General features: G+C 44.7%; 1 protein-coding gene across 1 annotated transcript in view; it reads right to left on the reverse strand.

Moving 5' to 3' along the window:
• TEX15 (testis expressed 15, meiosis and synapsis associated) overlaps positions 1-15,809 on the reverse strand; it is a 115,443-nt gene extending 99,634 nt beyond the window's left edge. The window contains exon 1 of the mRNA XM_086963700.1: positions 15,584-15,809. Within this exon, the coding sequence (XP_086819826.1) occupies positions 15,584-15,809 (226 nt within the window). The remainder of the gene's footprint in view (positions 1-15,583) is intronic.
• Between the last annotated feature and the right edge of the window lie 8,602 nt (positions 15,810-24,411).

The following is a 24,411-nucleotide window of genomic DNA, read 5'->3' on the forward strand; positions in this document are numbered from 1 at the left end:
CCCTCCCAGGCATTCCTCCTATTTCATCTGTAACACGCTCACAGGCCCCACAAAAGGATACTAGCACTACGGAATTCCCTTTCCTGCATTCCACGGCCTTCTCTCCTTCTTTGATTAACGACATCATGGTCTCCGTAGAGACAGCCAAGAAAATTATCCCTTCTCAATATTCCCCCGTTTTACAGGAAAAGGCGGGAGATATTAGTATCCCCCTCCAGTTACGTGACCAGATCACGTTATCCATCCCTCCCATAGACCTAGTGGGAAACGAGGCTCCACTAGAAGGGGCCTCGCCCCCACTGGTACAACCACAAACACTTACTATGTCAACTGTAAATTCCAAGAATCGCCCTGCCCACAGAAAGAGGAAACGGGAGGCAGAACTGCATCAAGGTAGAAGTGCTAAATCAAGGAAAAAACTGATAACAATTGTGTGAATATTAAGAAAACTCTAAAAGAGTCTACCCCTAATGAAACAAACATTTCTAATGATCTTGTAGCACATACCGTCCCAATAAAAGAACTGGTAGAGAATTTTGAGCATCTGGTTAAATTCCTAATTCTACCGCTAGTACACAGATTAAAAATCATCTCTGAAAAACTAGGTGAACTCGAGAGTACAACACAAACTAATGTAGAACTAACTAGAGAACTCATGAAGCAGACATCCAAGAACACAGTAGTTAGGAAATCTACCATTCCTTCAGCTCCCCAGGAAAAACCTATTAGGTCCGCAACCAAAACAGGGATACCTCAAAATAATTCAAAACCTACTTCTGAAAAACTAGGGAGGGCTCAAACACTACAATCATCCCAGCCCCAAAACAGCCACAGCAATCCTACACAAATTCAACAAGACCCAATAAATACAGGGGAAAAAACTATAAGGTAGATACTGCACATAAAGTTCCCAATAAAAACAAAACAGATGCTCCTGGCCACAAAAATAATTCTACTACATCTCCGCATAAGAACACTTCTATGGCCCAAAATACCCAAGGTATCAGACCTAGACGGGAAATTCAAATCACGCTCCCCCCGGAATCAGCTCCATTTGTTGCCGTGTTGACAGGGGTCCCTGAGCTTCTTCCAACTCAATACGAGGACTACGGGAGCCTAAAAAATAAAACGATACACTGGCTCAAAAAGAACAGACCCCTTCCTCCAAATATAAACGGAGAAATCCTCCATGTTAGAAGGGCAAAATGGTTGAGTGTTAGACCAAAAGACATCAGTGGAGATGTCATAATCATCAATTTTAGAGACTACAGAGTAATGAACCATCTAAACGAGTGGTACCAGGGAAGGGATAATTTGGGTATTCAGCTACAGCAATTAAAATACTTTTACCCTAGGACATTGATACTCCCTAGTCGCCACCACGAGTCCGCACATCAGAGACAGCAGGAGGATTACTACTACTCACCTACCTTAACAAATAGATATCATGCACTTATGGGATTAGATGGTGTAGACTGACGTACCCAGAAACTTTCATACCCCAAGTCTACCTCCCAATTGCAATCACATTCTGTAGACTATCAAGCATTAGCTCAACCAATATTAGGATTCCCCGAGAGTAGAGTCATCGAACCACTCACTCAAATTGTTAACACCACACAACTCCAAACCCCTCATAATATCTTGTCTTCCTTGACAACTACTGAAATCCTGGCCTCTGTTATTTCATGGAATGTGGCAGGTTTAGCTGGTAAAATAGATGATATGCACTGGCAGGCTATTACAACAACCCATTCTGTCATTGCTATCCAGGAAACATGGGCAATTGAGGCATTTCATCTATTGGGATATAAAACATTTTTCACCCCAGTAGAAGAGGTAGATCAAAGGGAGGACTAGCACTATATATTTCAATAACTACGGGTCCAACGATTCTAAAAATCTATTTGGACAATAATTATTACCAAATTCTAAGGTCCCCAAAAAAACCTAATAAATATACATTTTTTATAATAACATTTCGCCATCTGAAGTGGAAAAAGTACTTAAGAAACTGTTTACCACGCTTAATACCATCAAAGAATCACTAACTGGGGATATGACAATTATTTGGGTAGGTGATTTTAATTGTTCCTGATGCCCTATGAGCGCCAAGGGTGTGTGTGGTTTAGAAGGAGATGCATGGGGCAATATACCACCATTTCTGCCATACAAAGTTTGGAGATTTAATGAACAAAATAATGGGTGATGACTCCCTGGCTTTCACGAATGAGCTCTGTTACCCACCTAAAACGTTCACCCCTACTTTTATATCAATTCAAAATCATTGGTCACCCAGAATATTTCGCTAATCCAACCATAATGGACTCTGTTTCCAGACTCAGTTTAAAAAGAACACTGTTGGAACATTTTGAATCGATCAGATGGAAAAATGAAAGGTCCAAGATATCAGTCATAAATCATGACGAAGTGACATTGCATAGAAACATCCAGCTGTATCTTGTTGTTGACCAACCCTTTTTTTACCGCAGAATATTAACATCTTTTCGATTTGAAACGTTTTTTAGATTTATAACTCTCCCTAGGTGTACCAATTGGTCCAAGGATAAACTTATCTGCCCCTGTGATGAGAAATCAATTCAATCCAATATCCATTGTACTTTATATTGCACGTTATATTCTTATCCAAGGCGTCAAATACTAAGGCCTCTCTTGCTAACATGGGGATTAAGAAATTCGAGAGAGGCTTATAATAAATTACGGGCTTTGGAAGATCATTACACGATTAATACTGTAATGATGTACTTAAGAGCAATAATGAAACTAAGACGGACCATTATATTTGAATAATTTTTTGTACCCCTGATGAATTAATGCTATGTACTTGTCACGTTTAACCTATCTGCCCCTACTGAATGTCTAGTGTTATTTGTTTTAAAACACTGTGAATATGGATTTTAAAATTTGTTTTCGTGTTTTTTATAAAAATGTAACCATAATGAATTTTAATGACTGTGATTGTACTGTATGCTTTTATGAATTGTTTTTACACTTCGAATAAAGCTATTTGAACTGAACTAAACTGAATTACTGTACATGTGGTGCACATCATTTATGCTCTGTTATATATACCTGTCACTATTGCACTTAGGTCTATTTTAATGAAACTAATACAAATTATTTAAACTAGTGTTTGGTTAGGTTTCAGGATAACCTCTAGAAGGATCTCCTGTGTGAATTTAATAATAAATTCAACACCGGAATCACTGAGGATTTATTAACCTCTTACGTGTGCGTGAAATTTTCCGTGCTGTGCGGGAGTTTTCATTAGTGGGTGAGATTTGGACTGCCGGGGGCATCCTCCGCACACGCCCACCGTGATGCGTGACGGTCCTGGCCGTCACGAGCATACAAGGGGTTAAGACAAGATGTTTGGTACCAAACATCTTCGAAATCAGTGAAGCAATCAAGGAGCTAGGAAACATGTGTTGACAAGTATCCAGCCCATGTACTCTTTATGGCTTTCCTGTTCACTTCCAACGTCACAGAACGGACTGGACATTGTGGGGCATATCTTCTCATACTGATATGCCCACATATAGGATATAGTGCAACCTGCCATTAGGATTAAAGCGTGCGGTACGGGTGACTTAACTATATCTTATGCAGTGCATGGTTGGTTTGGCACACAGGCTGTGTGCCATGTTGACTTCGGATTGTCCTGCACCAGGACCTGCAGCCTGCAATGCCAGAGTGCATAGTCTAGGTGGGGACCCTAGGGTTGTACAACCATTGCTGCAGCCCCAGAGGACCCTCTTCAGTCCCCATGCCCTAGGTACCAGGGGTACCATTTACTAGGGACTTACAGGGTAGCTGAAGTGGTGCCATTTGTGGTATAGTGTTTTGGGAAAGAGTGGAGAAGTGTGGCTCAATGGTTAGAGCGGCAGACCTTGATGCAGAACGCTGGCCAGGGACCAGGGTTCGATTCCCGCCTCGGCGGGATCGGGCTTAAATTCCTCTGACCGGATATTCTCGCCTCAGTGCCGAGTCTAAGCATGGGCCCCACGCTGCAACTCTGGGCAAAAGCTTGCTTAGTCTCCACAACGGCCCTCGATGCACAAGGGATGCCTGGTTTCACCATGGGATGCCCAGGAGTGGACACCTCACAAGGAAAAGCCAGGAGGGGTTCCCTTGTGGTAGGAGTACAAGCTCCGGGATGCTTACGGGTTACTGTTCGCGCTACACAAATACAACACATTTACATTTACAAAGAGATCTGGCACTGGAGACCTGGATAGCAGGGACCCGGTGCACTTACAGTTTGAAATCACATCAGGCAAAAAGTGGTGGCTAACCATGCAACAAAGAGTCATTTTCCTACAAGCACTAAATCATAATTGGCAGTAAACTCAATACCAGCATAATGGCTGACTTTCATTAGCTCCGCAGTCTACAATTAAGTGATAAGGAGTATTATCAACCTATTATCCTTGAGAAGAAAATGGAAGTTAAGAGAAGATTGACACAATATAACAGAATACTCTAATGTACAAAAGCCTTTCTGAGCAACTTGATTTTGAATCAGAGGAAACAAAGCAGCTCCCTATTGAACCAATGCCAGGGACCTTATAAAACCTTCATCTCCATACCTCTACAGCAGAAGGGTCTACTGAAAACAAGAAACAGAGGTATTGCTTTAATCATCATATCTTAACTGTAGGTTTTAATGGGGTACTGTCTTCCACTCTTAAATTAAAGAGAGAAACTAAGCAGGGGTTCTCCCTGCTGCCTGTTGTTTGCCTTCTCAGTTGAGCTGTTTGCTTGGTTGGTCAGGTCGGATCCCCTTGCTAAGTTGTTCCACTGGGATTCCCATATTGAGTATAAATTGTTCTTGGTACACTGACGACATTCAGTTATATCTAGCAAATCCTATGCAGTCAGTTCACAGGTTGAAGCATAGCTTTCACTTTAATGGGGCCCCCCTCGTCGGTGGTGCTGGAACAATTTTTAGAGCAGGGTGCTGCCTTCAATGTTACAACACAGAAGGCATAGGATTGTGAAAAATCCAAGCGTCACACAAACATTATTCAGTTGTCTTTCACGAAATAACTCGAAAGAAGTTTTCCCAATGGTAGAATGTGGTGTAACTCTGCGGGATTGCACTCTTTTACAGATTTCATCCTTCCACCCCAAACCATTATCTTTGGTCATATGTATAGGTTCTTTCAAAACCCCTATTAAAATGTTTCACCATCCCCCTTGTTTCAGGATAATAAGGGCACACTTCTTATGCTTTATGCCACACTCCCGCAAGAATTTCTCCATCTCCTTGGATACCAATTGCACTTCGTTATCAGACAATAACACTTTTGGGGTACCTTCCCTACAAAATATGTCCTTCAAAAATTCTATCACATGTTTAGTCTCAATTCCTCTTGTAAAAACGACTTCAGGCCACCTGGAGTAAATATAAATCACAACCATTAAGAGACACTGACACCCAGCTCCATGTATAGGACCAAGAATATAAAACGCAACCCCTTCCCAGGGGTAAGTCGGTCGATTTTTAACCACCATGGGTTGAATCTTAGGTTTCATGGTTTTCCTACTTAATGCACACAGCATGCATTTCGCTTATCCTTCTCTCCACCTTTACATCCATGCCTGGTCGCAAATACGCCAGCCTAAGACTCTCCTTGGTTCTCGACATCCCCTGTTGACCACAATGAGCTAGGGAAATCAACTCCTCTCTAATGGTGCATAGAGGCACTAGTCTGGTCCCTCAAAATAACATTCCTTGATTCTCCGACAATTCACCCCTAACTCCCCAGAATTTCATACTTTCTTCACTCCCTTTGTATATTGTTCTCCATCCTTCCTTCAATAATGACAGGACCTCTTGTACAGTATTGTTCGCCTCCAATTCAGAATGCCACCTTTCTTCTGAAACAATGGCAGGGTCAACTTCACAAACGATCTAATTGTCAAATTCATCTTTATCATCATCTAAACTCTCACGTTGTTCACCCAAATCTGGTGACACAAATCCAGATAAAGAATTTGTTATCCTGTTCTCAACACATGGAATATATTTAATTTTAGAATCAAACTCTTGAAGTGCTACCACTCATTTTGTGATATTACCAGAGACAGCATCTATGCCCTTATTCTTAACCTCTTCGCCGCTAATGACAAGGGTAACTCGTCATGGACTTTCCATTGATTTCAATGGAAAAACAATGAAGAGTAAAATATTGCCTTAGCAGCCAAGTGGTTAAGTACCTCATACAGAGGGTTATGCTCCATCCTGATCTCAAACTTTCTTCACACAATACCTTTTAAAGATTCCTCACAATCCAGTATACTGCTAACACCTCTCTTTCTATGACTGAATACCCCATCTCAGGCTCCTTTAAAGTATGTGATAAAAACAAGATAGTTCTCTCAGATTCATGTTTCCCATGCTGCATACCAGCCCCTTCCTCTTTCAGACTAGCATCTGTAGTAAGAATTGGCTTTGTTCCCGGATTAATGTTTCTCGGTTTGGGAGCTGAGCAAAGTCTCTCTTTCGCTTCCTTGAACTTGGCCTCACATTTATCTTTCCAAACAAAACCTACTCTTTCCTGAGCAATTTTCTCATGCCCACACAGATCTCAGCAAAACCCTTAATCAAAGTATTGTCGCTTTTTGCCACTTCTCCTTATTAGTCGGTGATTTCAAGTTGCACATTGAGTTGACCATCTCCACCTTGAGAATGATCTCCAGTACTTGTAGACATCGTCCTGATAGATCTTTATTCCATCCACATCCTTTCCAACACCCTCTGAAAGACAGAAGCCACCGATACTAAGCCAAACAGCAACTTGGCAAGTCTGAACGTTCCAAAAGTAGTGAAAAAAGCTGTGGGATCTCTGAATGCTTCGTCAAGATTAATCTGATGATATGCTGACCTAAAATCGATGGTAGAAAACATCTTGGCACCTTCCAACAACACAAGCATATCAGCAAAATTAGAGATGGGATACCTGTCCACCACTGCATTTTATGTAGTGTTCCCTGAGATCAACACACAATCACAAACTCTAATTGAGTTTTCTAGCTACCACCCCTGGCGTCAACCACTCTTTACCTTCAACTCCTCCAATAATGACATTAGATCTGAGTCTTTCTATCTTCAGAAGCACTTCCTCTCTCACTGCAACTGGAACATTACAAATCTTTACGTAAACAGGTTTTGCATGAGCAATCAATCCAATTCTTGCACATAGTCCTTCATGCATCCTAGTTTTTCTAGAAAAACTTGTGGGAATTCCAACTTCATTTCCGGAAGAAACATGTCCCTGGATGCTTCACACATATCGATATTTTGCACCTCATGATTCTCCTTCAACAAAATGGGAGGAACATTGTTCGGGTCTAGCATTAACCCCAAGTTACGTTGATGGAACCCGCTCAAAATACTGTTAATTGCTACCACCTACTGCTGAGGGCAACAAAGAAGGGAGCCCTAGCAGCACTCATAAAATCCAGTATGAACAACACCAAGTTAAAGAATTTTCCAACCGCATCCGACACAAACCACAGCCTGACCACCTGGAACCTCCTCCCCACCCAGGACACCACCTTCACCCTGAAGTGCATCCACTTGTAAGCTCCCACAGACCCATGCCGGCACCACATTGTCAACACTGGAAACCAAAAAATCAGCCAGGAACTCACCATCCTGATCAACACCTCTATCACCACAGAAACATTTCCCAATGCCTGGAAACACACCAAAGTCAGACTACTACTCAAAAAACTATTGCCGAACCCCAACAAACTCCCAAAACTACCAGACAATCTGCCAGCTCCCATTTCCACGGAAGGTACTGGAAATGATCATCAACAAGCAACTCATGACACACCTGGAGTTGAACCAGCTACTCAACGCCTCTCATTCCAGCTTCCTCAGCAACCACAGCACCGAAATTGCCCTGATCGCAGCCATCAGTGGCATCCGAACCCTCCTTGACTGAGGAGAAACAGCAGCTTTGATCCTCCTGACCTATTGGCAGCCTTCAATACTGTATCACACCACACACTGATCGAAAGAATCTACCACATCGGCATCCAAGGGGTCAAATGGATCACCTCCTTCGTCACTCGAAAAACCCAGAGGATCCACCTCACAACTTTCACCTCCGTACCCAAGGAGATCACCTGCGGTGTCCCCCAGGACTCACCCGTCAGCCCCAAATTCTTCAAAGCATATATGCCTCTGCTGGCCAACATCATGAGATCCTGCAGTCTCAGCATAATTTTCTACGTAGTTGACACCCAACTCATCCTCTCACTCACCGACAACCCCACATCAACTGAACCAAGTTCCACACATGCATGACAAATTTCGCCAACTAGATGAAGATCTTTGTCAACAGCAGCAACACATGGAACGACTCCTGGTGGCCATCTGACCTAGGACCCACACTCACTCTTTCCAACCACACAGAAACCTTGGAATCATCATTGACAACAAGCGATCCATGAAATCAGAGATCAACACCTTCTCCTCCACCTGCTTCCTCACTCTACGCATGCTACGTAAGATATTTTGGTGGCTACCCCTACACAATAGACGCACCGTGACACAAGCCCTTATCATCAGCTGACTGGACTACGGCAATGCCCTCTACATAGGAATCGCCGCACACCTTCTACAAGGACTTCAAACCATACAGAACACCGGAGCCAGACTCATTCTCGGCCGTTCCGACAAACCCACATCACACCCAACCTCAGGAAACTCCACTGGCCCCCGTACAGAAAAGATGGCAATTCAACCTGCTGACCCACGCACACAAGGCTCTAGAGAACCAAGGACCCGCCTACATTAACAACCGCCTAAACTTCCACCAACCATCAGGAACACTACGCTATGCCTATGTTTCACTTGCCCATATTCCCCGCATCTACTGAAGGAGAAGAGGAGGACGCTCCTGCTCCCACATCGCATCAAAGCCATGGAACAGCATCCCCACGCACCTCTGGACCATAGCCTCACTTCCAGAATTCCAACTGGTCCACAAGACATGGCTGTTCGAATAAGCCTCCGGGGCATGCAAGCGCCTAGGTACCCTTTTGGGTGCTTAGCCGTGCTTTACAAATCCCGATTGATTGAGTAAACACAATTTCAACCCTTCCTGGACCAAATCTCGCCCCCTCTTGCTAAAAGTTTATATGTTAGATTCAGATATGGAAATCTGCTCCTAAAATTTCCCAGAAAGGAGGGGGTTGGTTTATTATTAGATTCTTATCCTGCCTGTACTAAAGATAAAGAAACTGAAGAACATGCTTTGTTTTTTAGTCCCAAATATTGACAGATACGTAGGAGGTGGATAAGACCAATTTGCCTTCCTTTAGGAGCAAGGCAGTACCAGATTGCGTATAGAATTTTAAAAGCGGACGTATCTGGGCCAACATTTTTTGCTGTTAGCGGTTTTTTATTTGCCTTCTGGATAATCCGACGGAAGCTTTTACCATAGCTTGCACTGCAATATTAACTGTCTCATGTTATACATGTACTCTATGCATTGCGTACTGTAGGAACGCTTCCTTTCTTTTCTTTTTTTTAATATGTTTTAGTTTTATAAACAACATACCACCAATACAGAAAAAAAAGAAAAAACAAACAACAGCTTAAATCAACATAACACTATGGGCCAGATGTAGGTCGCCAAATACCGGTCGGTAACGGGCGATTTCGGCCGTTACCAACCAGTATTTGGGATTTGACATGTAGGGGGCCTCATATTTACAGAATCGGTATATTTACCGATTCGGTAAATTTACAGAATCGGTAAAATACCGAATCGGTAAATATACCAATTCTGTAAATCCATATGTAGGTGGCACTGTATCAGTGCCACAGGCCCTTACCGAATCGTTATTTACCATGGAATACTATTCCATGGTAAATAACGAATTCCAGTGTACATGCACATCCGTGCATGTACACCTGTGCCATGTGGCACACAGACATGCCCTAAGGGAATATCTGTGTCTCACATGGCACACAAGCCAGAAACAGGAGTGAAACAGGGTGTCAAAGTGACACCCTGTCCCCCTTGTAAAATCGGTAAATTTACCGATTCGGTAATTACCGAATCGGTATTTGCTATGGAATCCTATGGGCTTCAAGGCCCATAGGAATCAATGGCAAATACAGATTCAGTAATTACCGAATCGGTAATTACCGAATCAAACCGATTCAGTATTTTTACAGAATATTTTACCTACATAGCAAGTACCGAATAGTAAATACCGAATTGGTAAAATTCGGTATTTACCATTCGGCAATTTGCTATTACCTACATCTGGGCCTGTTTTCCTTATCTTAACACCGATATAATCATATAGATGATGAATTACACAAAACAAAGACAGCTAGCAACTAATATATAACATATGACAGGGAGCATATTCATGAAGAACGAAAAAACACATATTATTACATTCGTAAAATTCATCATGATAAGCATGTTACCTCTTCTGAGTTAATCTATTAACCCAATCTTTTAATGGATTCCAAATCATAGAGTGCTTTTTCCAGGTTAAATGTGTGTAGTAACCGGGCTTTCCATTGTAAAAAGGTTGGGGGGGAGGATCTAACCATGCTGAGGCGACACATAGTCTAAGCACTGACATAGCTATAAATAAGAACTCACTACTAGGGCTATTTTCTGCCGTCACCCCAAGTAGCATAAGTGGAGGAGAGAGCAGAACTTTTTTTTAAACAAATTGCAAAAAGACAGATATTTCTCTTCTTAAAACGTACAGGCTAGGACAAGTAGAAAAAATATGGGTCGCATCCGCCTCATATGCCTTACACCTAAAGCACTGGTTCCTTCTATGCCCCCCCATTTAACAATTTTTGCAGGCATAATATTTAAGTCAAAAAGAGTCTTAAAATGTTGTGCCCGCCGGTTTGCAGTGCATAGTACTAGTTTACCCATTTCTATTGACTTAAAAAAACATGAATCAGCAGCATCCACCCTGACCTGCCATTGCAATGCATGCTTTTCGAGATCGTCCGTTACACCCTCCAACAATATACTGCACAAGGACGAAATTGAAAAACCAGATGTACGGAATAAAGCTTCCATCAATGGTATGACTGAAAATCCTGCTGCCCCACCAGCTTTTTTGAGAAGAAAGTCCCTTATTTGTAAAAACTTAAAAAATTCCCAGCAATCAATATTATATTTGGCCCTAATTTCTTCAAAAGAGGCAATATGATCCCCTGCCGAAAAATCGCTTATCCTATGAACCCCTGTTTCTCCCACCTTTGCAAGTGCACATCTGACAATGCCTCAGGTATCTGATCATTTTCAATTAATGGTGTATATCTGCTATATCTGCCAAGCCCTAGTTTTTTCCTGATCCCCGACCAGTTACGAAATGCTGTTATTAAAGTCTTAAAACAAGCTTTTTTGTAGTAATTACGTTCATATATTGTTAGTAAACAGCCATTGGCCCGTGAGCCAATCAGGTACTCAAATATTGATGGAACATAATTAGAGTCCTTTTTCTTAATACCAAAAAGAGGCCAATAATATTGTAAGGAAGCTGCTAAATAATAGAGTTTAAAATTAGGTAACCCAAGACCGCCCCTTTCCCTAGGAAGAGAGACGAATGCATTTGATCCACGTGTCCGTTTATACGACCATATAAATCTAGCTACCTCCCTCTCGATCTGCCTAGACCAATCGTTATGTATTTCAAGTGGGATTGTGCGAAAAATGTATAGTAGTTTAGGCAGAATAGTCATTTTAATCAGGTTACATCTACCAATTATAGAAAGTTTTAAATTATCCCGGCGACACATATCATTCTTAATTTTGCCGATTATGGGGGTAAGATTTATATCTCTAATATCTTCAACCTTAGCTCTCACACGTATATATCTAAATACATGGCCTCATCCACTACCCTACTATCAGCCACAGTGGTATATCTATTTGCTAATATCTGGGTTTTAGCTCTATTCAGCAGATAGCCTGAAAATAAGCCAAATTGTTCAGCCAATATTTCGACTTCGGCCAAAGCTCTATCTGGCTCAGAGGTAATAATCGCCACATCATCAGCATATGCCAGCATTTTTATGTCCTAACCTTGCAGCCTAATGGGAAGATTATTCAGGGATACCTCAAGGCATCAAAGAAAGGGGTCTATATATAATGCGAACAGCAGGGGGGAAGATGGACACCCCGGTCAAGTTCCCATTCCTATTAAAAACGCCTCTGACTCCCCTCCCATGATTTGTAAGCGAGCTGTAGGTTTAGAATATAAGACCTGAATGTCTCTATTAAACCCTGATCCTAAACCATTAGCTTCCAAATACCTCCATAAATAACTCCATGGTACACGGTCAAAGGCCTTCTCGGCATCCAAAAAGGCCGCAGTTATAGGTTTCCTTAGGACATCTGCCACATCAAATAGTTAAATGAGCCACCTAATATGATCATCCGTCCCCCTGCCCTGAATAAAACCATGTCGCCAAACTGTCACTAATTGCTGCATAACCTTATTGAGTTGAGATGCAAATATCTTCGAATATAATTTTGTATCACTATTTAGCAGTGTGATAGGTCTATAGGAGCCCATATTCAAAGAATCCTTACCTTTCTTTACAGAAATAATAATGTTAGCAGTCTCCCATGATGCCGGTGATATGGCCCCATTTCTAACCTCCTTAAATATACCCAAATTTTCATGGCCAACCTCATTAACAAAAATTGTATAAAATTCTAACGGTACACCATCTATACTAGTGGCCTTACCAGATGGAAGAGCTTGCCGAGCCAAATAGAGGTCCTCCTGAGAGAATTCAGTCCCCAAGAACAAAGTTTCCTCTTGTGATATCCTTGCGTTAGGTAGATATTTATCCTCATGCGCTATCTCATTCTCGTCAGGTGTGACTTCCGCTGTATATAATACCTCGTAATACTCTTTAAAAGCTTCCCTAATCTCTGTGGCATCTGAAATTATAACCCCCTGAAGATTCCTAATTTGCTTTATATGTCCTAACACTGTCTATTTCCTCGCCCTAACTGCTAGTATTCGGCCAACTGTCTCACTGTATTCATAGCATTGTTGTTTTTTAGCGAGATACTTGCCAGCCATTTTTCCATGTAAAAATCATTCAGAGCAGCTTTAGTCACCATAATTAAATCTGTAGTAATAGAGAAGTCCCGCCATTATTTACCACCTCAATTAGTTTAGTCTCCAAAAGAGCTAATTTCTGATAAACCTTTAATTTGTTCTGTGCTTTTTCTTTGTTTAATCAGACTATATCGCAATGCATCCCAGATCATTCCTGGGGGTGCACTAACCTTATTATTACTAAAAACTCACTAATCCAGCTTTTCATATTGCTCATATTATCCTGCTCAGAGAGTAATGTTCTCTCAAAAGTCCATTTATTCTGTACATTCCTTACTCCTAACAGTGGAAATTCGTAAACTAAGGATTGTGATCCGACATTTCCCTAGGGTATATCTCTATCCTAGCTTCCTTTAAAAAAGATGGTGGAACCAAATAAATGATCCAACATAGCAAATTTAAGATGAGGAGCAGAATAATAGGTGTATCCAGGCTCAGTGCCCCTCAGACTAGGCCAAACATCGGTTAGGCCTATATCTTTAAGCAGATTTTTAAATGCCCTAAACGGTTGAGGATTACGATTCTTACCTACTGCCACAGCTTTATCTGACATGCTACTCGATCCATTAATATTGAAATCTCCACAGAATGTCCGAGTGACAAATAAGATGCAGTCAATCCAAAATGCAGCCGCACGAATGCTGGCTGGGATCCCCAAGTTCGCACCAGTTACAAACATCATTAGGGATCTCCATTGGCTCCCGATACGCAGCCGTATCAAATTCAAATCGCTGTGTATTGTTTACAAGTCACTCAATAATCAAGGTCCCCACTTTCTCAAACAGAATCTTCTCCATCATGTCCCAACCCGATCTCTTCGTTCCTCTTTTCAGAACTTCTTGGCTGTGCCTCGCACTAGAACAGTCACCTGGGGCGACAGGCGTTTCCTGGTTGCCGCCCCTAGACTCTGGAACACCCTTCCTGCACATATCCGAGCAAGTCCCTCCCTGTTCACATTCCGCAAACAGCTAAAGACGTGGTTATTTGACCAATAGCCATGTATATCTTCTTTACCCCAGTTGCTGATCCATCCATTAATTAGCGCCGAGACGCCCACGGGTATTCGCCACACTCTACAAATGTCAATAAATAAATAAATAAATAAATAAATAAATAAATAAATAAGATTAGATAAGGTGCCGGCCAAGAAGGGAGCTCAGTGGCTAAGAAATTCAGTACAGAAGGAACATCCAGGACGGGGCATATACTAAGCACAAAGTGAATAAACCAGCCCCTACTCTAACTTCCATAATTATCCATCTGCCATGCTTATCAACAATCGTTCTATCAGCTGTAATATTTTTACTTTAAATCAAAATTGCCACCACTTTAGTTCTGACATCCTGTGTAGTATATGCAACTAACTTAAAACCTAAGTTATTGAGTAGCTTATAATGCTTACAAGATATATGAGTCTCTTGTAGACACAACAGATCTACGTGTAAAACTTTGAGATCTTCTTGAATCCATCTTCTTTTAACCCCATTGTTAAGGCCACAAATGCTTATAGTTGCAATACGAAGCTTAGCCATTATTCATTTATTTGTTTCTCTTCATACTAATCAAACAATTCATATTCATATTGTTCATACTATTCACATCATAACTACATAGACTCCCTGTCAGATTTCTGTAGAAACATTGGGTTCTTATCTTTGCTTTTTTCCGTTTTTTTTGCAGTTTTCAAAAACACAAAAAGAAAACACATAACATAATCTAGCTGTAGTTTGCTTTCAGCTTCAGCAACAAGAAAAAAAAACCTGACCCCCCCAACCCCCTCCCCCAACCTGTGAAACCAGCCAGACCTCCCAGGTCTGTATGATAGAGAAAGCGCACAGCACCACAGCGCCTCTACCCTCTCACAGAAAAAAAATCAATTACATATGTTCACCTGATTCTTACCCCCTCCATCCCCCCCAAAAAAGATGAAGAAGAGAAGAATGGCTCTACCAGAGGAGAGACCATAACGGTATCAGTTCCCAAAAATCTCACTACACTACACTACAGCCCAGTTCAGACAATTCTTATTCGTATGCTTTTCTCTTCTCCCCCTGAGCTTGTTCAAGATACTCTCTGGCCTGAATCTCTGAGGTAAAAGATCTGACGGCTCCTTTAACAATAGTTTTTAGCCTCGCTGGAGCCAGTAAAAAAGCCTCAAACCTAGCATCTTGAAATGGTTTAATTTGCTGCTGCAGACCCCATCTACACTCCACAGTTATGAGGCAAAAATCATGGCGTACGAAAAAAGAAACATCCTTAAACTGTCGTCTAGACTCCCGGCGAGCTTTCTCAAAGCCTAAGTGCGAAATTACCAAAAAAAAATAAAAATTGCTCCCGGTTGATTTGCATCTCTGTGGGCCCCTTATGGCGGGCAAAGGGAAACCTATGTACTCCCTGGATCTCAAGATCCCAGTCCCACCCAATAAGCTCTGGAAAGGAATATTTAAAAAAACTAGCATAAAGTCCCGAATGTCCTCCCCTTCCATGCCTTCCTTAATCCCAAGGACTTGGATATTGTTTCTTCGCTGACGATTCTCTAAGTCCTCCAGTTTCCACATCACGGCAGATAGTTGAGCTTCATGAGTCTTTGTTTGCTCTCTCACAACATCCAAATCCTTCTCCACCGCAACAGTTCTTACTTCCATTGCATCCAGCCTTTCGCATATTTCCCCAAAAGTGCATCCTACTTTCCGGATATCTCCTTCCAGTTTCTTTGTGCCCTGTATTGGCTTTTTCCCATCAGCTCTAGTCTCTGCTCGATGTTCCTTAATCGTCTCCAAAATAAGACTCGCCACCGATTTTCCATTTTTGCGGGTTCCCCAAGGTGTTCAGAAAAGGAGATACCAGCCAGGGCTGAGGCTTGTTCAAGAGGAGCAATAATTCCAGTATCTGAATAATCGCACTTCAGGCCAGAGGCACCACTATTTTTCTTTTCCCGTATCTCCTTAAGCCCCTTAGAGCCTTTTGAGGCCCTCTGAGGATTTTTGTGAAGCTTGCAGGCAGTTTCGGGGGCTTCCAATGTACTAGACCCTAAAGTAGTGTCAATATGATCAGAGTCGCTATATGCTGGCTCGGAATCCGAGGTCCCTGAATGAGAATCTTCGGTCAGAGTATAAAATGTATCTGGTCACTCCGCAATAGCATCAGATATGGCATCGGCTGGTATTAGCTTATCGGCATCCATGTTACAGCCTGGACCCCCAGGTGGGATATCCACTGACCTTTTATCTTGTGGATGAATATCCGGTACCTCAACATGTAATGGTAGTTGCATTGGGACTTATATTTATGCCCTCCATCAGTGACTTCCGTTGTCTGTGTCCTTATTAGCCTCCTTATCCACCTGCGTTCCTTGTATCTCCTGTAAAGCAAAGGCCTCCGTGTTAGCCTGGGAGATGCCCTCCAAACCAGCATTAGAGTTAATTTCCTCATCCCTGTTCCCCTCTTTAAGTTGTAACTTGTCCAGATTCATGTTCATGCTCCGAGGTTCATCCCTGGTTTTGAAAAATGCAGTGATGGCCTGCTGAGGTAGTGTAGGCGTAACATGTAAATTACTCCCTTCATATGCTGGCCCAACTTCATCCAAAGCCTTTGCAATAATGCCCTTTTTTACCAGCAATTTGACTTTTTTCATGAAGGATCCTCCGCTTCACCACCCCTGTATCTTGTTGCTTTTTCAAAGTACGAGTCTCCTGGGGTTTACCTGCGGATGCCTCCATATTTGCAGGGGACAGCAGGATAGCATTAGTCCTGGCCATCTCTTTCTGCTCTTTCTGTTGTCTCGTGGATTTAGATGGCATTTTAATTGAACTTGAAAGCCAGCTAGAAAGTGCTACCTGCACTTTGCAAACAACACCTCCACTGGCAGCCGACAGAAAATTGACCCAAACAAGCAGAGAACAGCGCAAAGACTCAGCCAGCTGTCCAGTTGTCTGGGCGGGAAATCATTCACAACCGCCACGCGCCTTGCTGCTTCCGCCTCCGAAAAACCACAGTGCCTCCCTGCAGCCGCAGCTGCTACATGTATCCGCGGTTCCAGAGCCCGGAGAGGGAGCGCGTCAGCCACAGCAACCTCCGGAGCACCAGCAGCCAGGAGGGGCTCCACAGCGCCCAAACAGACTCCCTCCAATGTCATCAGCATCAGGCAGGTTAGTTTAGCGTCTGATAAGGTCTCGCCTCATCAAGCAACACTCCGTAGGGGAGTCGGGGAAAAGAGGCACCACAGCGAAGCTCTACGCTGTCGCCATCTTGCTTTCTCGTAGCGCTATCAGTGTCTGCTTCCTTTCTTTTCAATGCATCTGTGAGCAGTGTGGTTCCCAGTAGGAAGCCTGTACTACAGTTGTTTCTCATGTATTCTGATGTGTGCTTGGCTGATCATTCCTATAGCCCTCTTTTTAATTGTGATTTGAAAATGTACTCGTTTTTATAATTTTAGTCAAATGTTTTTACTTTTTGTATACTTTTTTAACAAATAACCGAAAAAAGGTATTTGATGATGATGATGAGTAAACAGATTGTTCAAGCAGTGTTTTTCTTTTTCTTTAGTGATGCTGACACTCAGGCACAGTATCAGGGCAGGTAGAAGAGCGCTCAGTGTGTACAGAATCTCAGCAACTCAAAATGTCAACAGTGAACAGGTGAGAAGGGCTCACTTGAATGCAACCCAGGGAACAGTTGGAAATCCAGCTTACCCCAATATTTAAAGGGGAAGCCATTCATGCAGTGTATATTTCTCATTTAGGTAGCCACATCTCCATTAAAATATAGCCACATCTCCATAAAAAACATTTGTAGGTGAAACCGGCACTGTGCCACTTGTTTAATAAGTTTCTGTTCTAAGTACAAAGTACAGGATGCAGGTTCGGGCATCAGATCAGTCTCCTTTTTGTCTGCCATTGAACCAGGCCACAAGGCTAAAGTCTTTGACCTAGTGTTGCTCTGTCTCAGTTCACATCTTGAACTGCTAGTATTGGTTCAAAGTTTTAGCCAGTACACAAAGGCCATTCTTGGAATAAGTATTCGAAGGCAGAGAGTGCACTTGGCTTCACAGAAAATTCCAGAGTCAAGGGGATGCTAAAGGTGCAGGATGACAGAACACGAAGTAAAGGGCTCAACAGCTATCTCTAGCTACTATTAACATTATACAGCATCTTGACAATTTAGGGGCTTTACAAATACTGAGGGGTACCCCAACCTGGACATCCCATGTCACTAGTGTCCACATACTCTAGCCACACAAGACATACATGGGGAATGAGGAGATCCAATTATGACCTAGTTATTCGATTTACCAAGGACAGCCAGTAGGCTTGTCCCAGCTTGTGACAACCATCTGGAAAGGAAAAAAAATGAAGAATTCCCAATTGGGAAAATTCTTTCCGGTCACTCCTACAGCCCCTAGGTCCTTGGGGCGAGCTTCTAGACACCATGTTTCCCTCCTGCCCAGGCTCCTGCAAGATCCTATCCTCAGTGGTCAGCTGGGCCTTCTTAAAACCAGAAGTCCTGTCTCCCTGGAGCAAGCAACCAGAAAGTCAGCCACCAACTCCCGAGAGCGCAGGGGTTCCAGGGTTCCTTGAGTTTTTCTTCTGGTGCACATCCAATGATTAGAGAGTTTCCCTATCCAATCATGTGTGCGTTCTAGTCCTATGCACACACAACCTTTTGCAGCACTTCTTTTTACATTGCCAGATGCAATAAATCAAAAATGGCTAAACTCTTCTTCCACCAAGAGGGGCTCCAGGGCAACCTAAAGGATGGTGCATGCTCTCCCTCTCACAGTCGCACTCTTACAGCAATTAGAGATTTCCTGCAGCTTTCTCCTGCGTGGTATTTACATGCTCCTAATGGGGAGAATATGTTGAAGGAAACAACAATCCTGTTCTTGGTCCCACTTGGCTGACGGGGCTCCCACTGCGTTCTCACTCATCCAACGGTGTAGAACCAATTGCAGTATTTGTTCTCCAGGTGATAAACACAGCAAATTTACCAACTGCAGCCCCTCATGGCATACAGGGTTGCAGGAACGCTGCAGTACAAGGCTATGGCCCTTGTGGCACAGCAGTCTTTCACCTTGCTGTCCCCTCCTGGCATACAGGGTCGCTTCACCGCTACAGCACAAGCCTTAAGCCCTTACCACATTGCAATCTTTACCAAGGTAATCTTCACATCGGTCCTCTCCTGGAATATGGGGGTCCACGACTCACATGGGCAACAACTCGATCAGTGCAGCAGCTGTCTCCTCACACAGGGAGTCCACTCGTCAGAGCTCCCCACTGGACCTTGCTGCCTCCAAAGCTCTCCTCTTCCTCACAAGACAGACTGCTCTGGGCAAGCAGGCAGGAGCTGATACTCCAGGCTTCAGGGCAGGTGGTCTTGGATCTCCTAGGTGATGCCACATCACTCAGCAGGGAGACAGCCAGGCTTTGGGCCCCAGTCCTAGTCACAGGCAGGAAATCCTGCAAAGCTTCCTCTCCTCACACAGCCCATCTGGCTGCTTGGCAGATGACATTTTGTAGGGTCTCAACCTTGCCTTCTAATAGTCCATTTCGAGACACCACATTTGACTTTTTATGTTGGGGTACTACTTCATGTGAAGTGCATACTCCTCTGCTTCCTCTTCCTCTTGAAAAGCAGTCTCTCACTGCAGGGATGTCTCAGAAGCTAATAGTCCCACAAAACAGGCCACAGGAGTAACTAGAGTTCCCAAATGGATGTCAGCCACAGTGATATGTGTGCCAAGAAATTAGCCAAGGCTCCCAGCCCTACTTTTTATGATTCTCTTATCAGCCCCATTTCCTACTTGACATGTGTCCAAGCCCCTTCTTTGTGACCTCTAACTGAATCAAAGGCCTCCCTTTGAAGTTTACAGGAGAGGTCTGGCCTCCCCCTCCTCACTGTATGTCCTATTGAATTACAGCAATGCAGCAATCCACAAATCTGTCTCTGGGGATCTCCCTACCTTCATTCCATGTTTCACCAGGCAGGCCTGGTTTTCCCGGAATGGACCCAGGGCCCTCCATTTATTGTACCATCTACAGGCACACATACACCCAGTGCACGTATAGAGCATACAAACACTGCATAGTATCATATCCTCCATTTAAAAAAAATATGTTTTATTGAGTTTTCAGTTAACAACACAGACATACACAGCGTAAACCACATTTTGCATCAGCCATTATTGGTTGGTTACTTAGTAGACAGTGTGTATTATTATAAATGCATCCAGGACTTATCTACATCTCTGGCGGTGACAAGCATGCGTACAAACCAAACTTATATAAGTCTCACTTGAAAGACTGTGGTATTTTCTGCAGTCACTCAGTATCCAAGCACATCATATTTGTCAATTCAGTAAATGCTGACTGTTTAGTAGTCTGCTAACACTGCTAACAGGGGAGACAGGTAGTAATGAAACGGGACAGGGGGGCAGAGCTTGCCGGGAGCCAAGATGGCTGACTAACCTCTGAGCTCTGACTCGCTAATTAACTAATTCTTCAATATCCTGCATCAGCGTGTAAATATAATTACACACGGCGCGACCCCTGCTCCGAGTAACACCTGAAGCTCGCAGCGGTGTCGCCGCTGACGTGATTAGACGCCGGGAACCGGAAGATATTGGGCCTGATAGAGCCGAAGTGAAACGGGTCACACAGCCGCGACCTTGCGCATTGAACAAGCCGTGCTGCGTGACGAAACGTGCGGCCAGAGCGCACCCTTCACGTCGGTGAAGGGAAGGACATTGCGCTAGAGGCCCCGTTGAGACGCGCTGCTCCTGGCACCTGGACCTGTTTGGGGTGGCAGACGAGTGTATGAGCCTACCCCCCTCTCCCTCCTGCCTAACAATGCACCGGAGAAGATGCGCCTTGGGGCCCCGCAGCGGTGCTTGGCGGGGCGTGAAAGAGTGGCAGACTAAAGCTGCGGAGGGCGACTCCCGGATAACTGCCGGGAACACCTGGAAACAGGGCACAGCAGAGCGGGAGCTGAGCGAGGCGCGAGACTCCTAGCGCTGGGAAGCACACATTAGAGATCCCAGGGCTGACTGGACCTCAAGGAGCATTGCTGGCAGCGTGGAAGGTATACCCCAAGAACTGGCAAGCCTCAACGTGAGGTATCTATTCACAGTGCCCTCTGCCCACTGTGGGGCTTTGAGGGGGCCTCCCCCAACCCCCATGGGCCTCTGGCATATCGGGGGGTTCCTGAAGTGAGGAGCTGTACCTACGTGGAGGGATCGCCACACCGGGCCCAGGAGAGTAGGCTGCGATACCCCCGGGCGTACCGACTGCGGGAGAGCTCCGGTGCGTTGTCCCCGGGCAACAGTGAGTGCTACGGGCACCCCCCACATGGACAATATAGCGGCCCTTTGGTCTGGATACAGCAGGGGGCGGTCGGATCCCCTTGCCTAGTGGTGAGGACCTAGAGGTGGAGGCACAAGCCACCCTTTCGCAGCAGCGTGTCCGCAATTGCGCCGGGGGCTGCAGTGGAGCGGGAGAAGGGTCTTTCCGGAGAGCGAAGCTGGGGGCTGCGAGGTGACCGCGCTTGGTCCACAGTAAGAGGGTGGTCGCCAAAGTGCCTTCTCATAAGTAACTCCGGCAAGTTGCAAGGAGCTGCAGAAGCTGCCAGCTGACTGGGAGGTGGCAGAAGGTCATTGCATTAAGGACTCTAGTACCCTGGAAGAACCTGGAGAGACCCTTAAGGACGGGCAGAGGCGACAAAACTCAAACCAAGCTCACGTTTGAGCAACGACGCACAAGGACACAGGAACTACCGGGCGCGGGAGGAGGCGCCATGCATGATGAGGAGGACGCCACGGGGGAATTGGACATTAAACGAATGCTTTTGGCCATGGAGAAGGGTCTCCAGGACAGCATGACGTCCCTGGGTTCGAAACTGGATGCACTAACATACCAAATGGACAGAATGGCAGAACGGATCGACAAGCACACAGAAAGATTGGACATGTCTGAGAGGAGGCTGACGGAGGTGGAAGAGGCGCAAACGTAATTCGGGACGGATCATAAGAAGATTGAGAAAATGATTGTTGTAGAGCGCGCCCATCGCTCCCTGGGCCCGCGCCCGCGCCCTGGAGCCCCGCCACGTCCCATCATAGCCAAACTGCTCAACTACAGGGACAGGGACGTAGCACTACGTCAGGCTAGAGACAAGAAATCACTGCAGTATGAGGGATCGAAGATCTCCCTATACCCCGATTTTACTGCAAGAGTACAAGAGGCCTGTAAACACTTTGCTCCCTACAAGAGACAGTTGCGAGAACTTGGTCTGGACTATGCAATGTTGTACCCGGCAAAGCTGCGTGTCAACAGACAAGGACACTCACACCTGTTCACAGACCCTCGAGCATTGCCAACAGGCCCTGAAGGGATGGACGAGGGAGCACCGTAGAGAGACAAGCGCACCGTCAGGAGCAGTTGTCAGCTGGATGAGCAGGAGTGATGGGCTCCCCAACCTGACCTCGGTATGGCGGTAAGATGTATAAGCTGAGGTAAGCAGAGAGTGCAGATTTAATTGAAACCAGTGATGGAGGTGCCCTTATGTTTGTGGACAAGCTGTGAAAATACGAGAGACTATGTTGAACATAATGCCTTTGCTAAACGAATGAGGGAGGGGCCGGCGTGGCGGGCTGGGCAGCTGCCCAACACAGTATGAGTACACTGGGGTATTGCGCTTCTATTTGGGCCTTCTGAAATACTTAAGCTGCCCCGTGAAAGAGGGGCTTGCCGGCACTCAAGCATGGTTTTACAGAATGTTTTGCTAGCAACAAGTAGAACGTTATAAAATGTTTTTGCTGATGCATGTCATGTGATGCGGCGAGAGGAGTGCTGGGAACTTTCAGTGTTATACACATTTGCACTTGTTGCTGGAGGCTTGGCAACCTCGGCCCCGCGCACAATGCACCTGTATGACTCTTCGGAGATCATAAAGTTCAGGGATGGGGGGGGGGGGGGGTGGTAATGTACTCGGCAAGGCCAGGTTGGGGGAGGTCTGCTGTGGGTGGGGGGTGGCAATGTTTTTCAGTTTGTTTAAACAGTTAGAAGAGGAGGGGATGGTTCCACACGATTCGCACACACGACTAACAGCGAGCGAACAAGCAGGACTCAAGCACACGCAGCTTAATCCCGAAACCAATGACGAATACACCTGATCTGGGCAACCGTGATTCATTGACAACGATCCGGGCCCTCACCTGGAACGTCAGAGGCCTCAATGACTATCGTAAACTAAGGAAAGTATTAAGTTACCTCCAGCAGCATCATGCTGATGTTGCACTCCTTCAGGAGACCCATCTTCCGCTAGCGAGCAGAATGCTTCACAGTAGAGACCTGGAGGGCAATATAGCAGCAGCAGGTTTCACAACACACTCCAGGGGGGTACTGACCTGGGTTAACCCCAAATCAAATCTTACAATGACACTACTGAGGGCGGATCCCGAGGGACGCTTTGTGATATCATTTTGAAAGGGGCTGGGGATGGATTTAGTTTTAGTTAATGTCTATGGCCCTAATTACGACTCCCCTGACTTCTACCACTCTCTGGCGAGCGTTGCCAGCACATACGCTGACGCACAGATGATTTGGGGGGGAGACTTTAACCTGGTCTTGAACCCAGCTTTGGACAGATCAGCTGGCCCACCGCGCAGACCCTTAGCTGCAGCACAAGCGCTTCTTACGGAACTCACTGTTTTGGATCTGGAGGATGTGTGGAGATACAGGAACGCCTCACAGGGTGGCTACACACACTATTCGGCATATCATGATATTCACACCAGAATAGATTACTGGCTAGCGTCCTCGTCCATTGTGGGACATATTAGGGACTGCACGGTTCTGACTCGTGCATTATCCGACCATTCCCCCCTACTGCTGGTTCTAGAGGCCCCAGCAAAGTCGATACCCCCGTTTACATGGCGTTTTCCTCCATACTCGCTACTAGACCCGCTGTTTCAAGGAGAGCTGGCCGAAGAGATAGATGTCTTTTTCGAAGAAAACATCAGCTCAGTAGACAGTTTTTAAATGGTGTGGGAGGCCTTTAAACTAGTCAAAAAACAACAATGTCCCAACTAGGTGGACAATAGAGGATTGCCCTATTTTAGTGTTAGTAGTAGGGGTATAGTGATTAAACAGGCATGCCGTGAAACCGGCGGGAATGGCAAAGGTACAATGAGATGTATTTCAATTATCGATACACATCAGTTTCGCACTATAGCATTCAGGACAATCATAGGTTATA

The sequence above is a fragment of the Lissotriton vulgaris genome, chromosome 3_1 (genome assembly GCF_964263255.1).
Source record: "Lissotriton vulgaris chromosome 3_1, aLisVul1.2, whole genome shotgun sequence".
Classification (NCBI taxonomy): Eukaryota; Metazoa; Chordata; class Amphibia; order Caudata; family Salamandridae; genus Lissotriton; species Lissotriton vulgaris.